This window comes from Anolis sagrei, chromosome 2 (assembly GCF_037176765.1).
Source record: "Anolis sagrei isolate rAnoSag1 chromosome 2, rAnoSag1.mat, whole genome shotgun sequence".
In the NCBI taxonomy this organism is placed as follows: Eukaryota; Metazoa; Chordata; class Lepidosauria; order Squamata; family Dactyloidae; genus Anolis; species Anolis sagrei.
This window is the reverse complement of record NC_090022.1, coordinates 102,991,937-102,996,169: the sequence shown is the minus strand read 5'-3', so window position 1 is coordinate 102,996,169 and position 4,233 is coordinate 102,991,937. Positions and strand designations below refer to the sequence as shown.

General features: G+C 41.1%; 1 protein-coding gene across 1 annotated transcript; it reads right to left on the bottom strand.

The window, feature by feature from the left end:
- Window positions 1-360: 360 nt before the first annotated feature.
- Window positions 361-3,613, bottom strand: LOC132765572 (sulfate transporter-like). Its single transcript, XM_060759852.2, has 3 exons — window positions 3,008-3,613; window positions 893-2,053; window positions 361-832 (listed from the first exon to the last, which is right to left on the bottom strand). The coding sequence occupies exons 1-3, from the start codon at window positions 3,611-3,613 to the stop codon at window positions 446-448; spliced, it is 2,154 nt and encodes a 717-aa protein (XP_060615835.2). The 3' UTR covers window positions 361-445.
- Window positions 3,614-4,233: the final 620 nt, after the last annotated feature.

Genomic DNA, 4,233 nt, shown 5'->3' with positions numbered 1-4,233 from the left:
GGGTTTTGTTCTTTTCTTCAGAACCTCCCATCAATTTCAGCTTCCATGCTGTAAATGGGTCTGCTTTTTAACCTTCTGCATGTATTTCCGAACTTCACTGATTAGTACTGGGTAAGTCTCTACCTCTTAGCCTACTAAGTTGTGATAATTTAATGCTGTCTCATCTTCATTTAAGATGTAAATGTACCTAAGTTTCTTCTTTTGATGGCTGCCACCTTTCCTTTCTGGTCCTATTTTTGTATTTTTAACAGCAATCTGTCTCAAAGCAAACGAGCAGGTGAAGCTTTGTCTCTATTCCAGAAAAAGTATTCCTATCCAGATTATAACAACCTTCTTAAATGCAAAGGCATTCATCTTGGCCTGCCAAATGCAGAATGCTGGTGTAATTAACAGCTTAAATGTATAAAGCAGATTCCTAGGTGTGTTCTGTCTATACTTACAGCGATCATTCCAGACTCGAATCTACTAAGACATTCTGGGGTTCTTCGCTAAGAAAAGTTTCTTTGGCTACTTCATTGTCTTTCTTTTGAGATTGGTTCTGCTGCTCAGCAAACTTCACAGCCGCATGTATACTGTGGAAGGACAGCAACCCTGAATCTTCCATCCCAGTGAGCCAACCACTTGCCTGGAGCAGGTGTCGAGTGGATGGATTACAGTTGGCCAACAACACCTGGACACCAATCTTCCCATAGTCTTGTCGGATCTCCTTCAGCACACTGAGACCCACACTGTCTATAAATTGCATAGCCCCACAGTCAATTATTAAGGTGCAAATATCGATCACTGGAGCAGGAACATCTGCTGATACTTCCATTGTGCTTTTCTTTGAGGGCTTTAGGCAGTTTAGCTTTGAAGAGAAACAGTTTTCATTTTTGCCCATGATTGCCTTTGCCTTTGCTTTTGCCTTTTTCTGCATGGCAGCAACCAAAGAAGGCTGTATTCCTGTTTTCTGGAAGAGTGAACTTTTGAAGTACTCCTTGTTTGCATAGTAAAGAGAGGTATCAAAGCGGAAGATCTTGATGTTTGCAATGCTATTGATCCTCTTGTAAGTGAATTGGTCCTCATAAATTTCCAAATTGTTCACCCTACCTAAAAGAGTGGCTCGGGGCCTCTGAGTACGGAAGATGATGCAGAGGAGAGCAAAGCAGACGCCTACCAAAAGGCCCAACTCTGTGGAGATCAGTAATGAGGACAGCATGGTGACCCACCATACCACAGTGTCAACTTTGCTGATCCTCCACATCTTGGGAATGTCAGCAAAAGTCCGCAAACCTCCTCGGAGATTCACAATGGTAACTACACCCAAAACACATGTTTGCAATGAATAGAAGAGAGGAGCAATCCACAACAGGACCAGGAGCATCACAACTGAAGAAATCAGACTTGATATTTGGGTTTGGCATCCTGTAGACTCTTTCAGTAAGGTCTTCGTCAAGGCTCCAGAGGTAGCAAAGCAGGAGAAGAAGGCAGGGATCAGGTTCCCCATGCCAATGGCAATCATTTCCTGGTTGGCCCGTACAGGATAGCCATGTTTCTTGCCAAATATTTCTGCTAGTGAGACAGTCATTGCAAAACCAATGATGGCGATAGGTATAGCATCAAGTGCCAGATTTGACAAAAGTCCCAGATCAGGAAGTGCAGGTTGCTTGAAACCAGTGGGAATGGCACCACAGATTTTAGATTTGTATTTTTTATTGAAGTCAAAGAAATGGGATAGAAGGGTTGCTGCAATGACCACCAGGAGTTCAATGGGAAATGGAGCCTTCATTTTATCCCTATAATAGCTATTGATCTCTTTCACTGGCACCATCAGGGCCAAAGAAACCAAGCTGGTAACTAGATCACAGATGTTGGCCTTGCCAATGTATCTGAAGATGTCAATCCATGTTAAAACGAGGGAGCCCACTCCATCATGGCGGGGAATTTTTATTCCCAGGACAAGATTCATTTGTGAGGTGATGATGGTAAGGGAAGATCCAGTTACAAAGCCACTCAAGAGAGGTTCTGAAAGATATACGGATATGAAGCCCAGCTGGAAGACCCCCAGAAGTATCTGAAAGATAAAGCCAATTGGATCCATCAATCAGAACTAGTTCAAATTACAGCTTGATAAAAAGCATTATGAATATCTATCTAGGGTAGCTGTGGTACACAAATTGTCCTAGATTCAATCATTGATATATCTTGAGGTTGGCCTTGAAAAAACTGGGAAAAAATTCTGAAATGCCAGAGAGCAAATACCAGGCATTGTCAATACCAGCTGTACATGAAGATTCCTTTGCACTCGTGCCTTGCTTACGGACTTTCCAGAGGAATCTTGTTACTGGTGTTGGAGCAGAATGATGGATTAGATTGGTTTTTGCTCTGACTCAGCACAATCCTTTTTAGGTTTCGAATATCAACATAGATAGACTAATAAGCAGAGTCAATATAAGGCAATTCCTATTATTCCCGAGTCAGAAAGAATGTGATTACTCATTACAGATCGGTGGATTCTTCCACAGTTATTCACTTAAAAGTACGTCACATGGTTTACTCTAATTTGTAGATTGTGGACCACTTCAGAAAACACTATGATTGATGTGATGTGTAAGCTTGTTCTATTGCGTTTGCCCTTTAGCTGTGGCAGCACCAGCTTCATGGATATTTTCACACCAGTGGTAGGTGGCCACTCAAGAAAGATCTAGTCAGATGCAGAAAGCTGATATTATCCTCCAAGACAACTAGGGGACCCGATAACTTATATACCTGCTTCTGCTCCTGTATATGGCACAACATCTTAATAATGCCAATGGAAGCAGTCAGTAAAGATTTGCCTGTTCACTATTTAAAATCAAAATAGCCAACAACTAAAATGAAAGCTGTATCTGAGCCAGAGCAAGGCATTCTTATTACTCTAATAGCCCTTTTACTAATTCATTGTCATGAATTTAAATCCAAAGAATTAAGTGCTCCATGTATTAAAACGATAGTAATGTGCAGGCTTGTTTCCAATTAATTATCTTACCTGATATATTCCGACCAAAAATGCTAAGGCTGTTGCCACACTGATAGCATAGCAGCCTTTGTCACAGAACACTGTCCCATTCAACGTGGCATTAGCGATCACGACAGTGGCCGAATCTGTTTCATATCCAGCTAACCTCAGCTGTCGGTTTACTGATTCCCCAATCATCAGGCACAGGACCCCGAAAGACCCCACACAGACATGGCGTGAGGTAGCCATGGCAAAGTAGATGATGGGACAGAAGAAGTTGGTATACAGCCCATAAATAGGATCCTGGCTTGCAAGAAGGGCATAGGAGATTGACTGTGGGATGGCTACTATTCCAACCAGTAAGCCTGAGATGATGTCACCAAGCAGGTATTCTTTGATTCTGTAATGCGAAAGCCACTCTATGGCAGGGAACAGCTTGAGGAAGAAGTTGAGGACACTTCGTTGGTTACACTTGCAATTCTTTTCAACTTTCTTGAGGAGCTTCTTGACACTAAAGCCTGGTGTTTCATACTCTTCAAGCTTGACAGGGACATATGGAGGAGATGGTTGGGACAAAGCTGAGCTTTGCATGTCATTATTTGGTTCATACTTCAGTGTGGTAGTATCATTCTCCATGACTCCAAGGCAGCTAAAATGAAAAAAAGAATTAAAACAGGCAATTGAAGAAATCACAATTGATTTTAATTGGTATGCATAGTTTTTACAAAGAAGAAGATTATAATTGCAGGAACTCACTCACAACCATAAAAATTCAAGGATGACTATTTCTGAAGCATAAAAACTCCTGTTGTGTATATGGTTAAACTACTTGCTACACAAAAAGGTAGGGCCTTCATTAATAAACATTATGCAATTTCTTAGTACAGGTACTCCCTGAGTTACAAGCCTCTGGCTTACATACAACTCATAGTTAAGAATGGGGATGAGAAAACAGGAAGTGAGAAAAATCTACTCCTAGGAAGGGAAATTCACTCCTGGAAGAGTTATCATGGGGAAGCATTCTCGTCAATCCTTGTTTCCGCAACAATCCAATTTTTTCAAAATCCAGTTATCACAGAGGCAGAAAGTGAGCAGAAATCTTCTGAACAGGGGAGCAGACAGGAAAACAAAAGCCACAGGAGTGTTAACTCTTCTGTATGCTATCTTAAGCTAACTATATATATATATATATATATATATATATATATGGAGTTACACTTTAAAAAATATCTGTTCAAAACATGGGGACTGCCTGT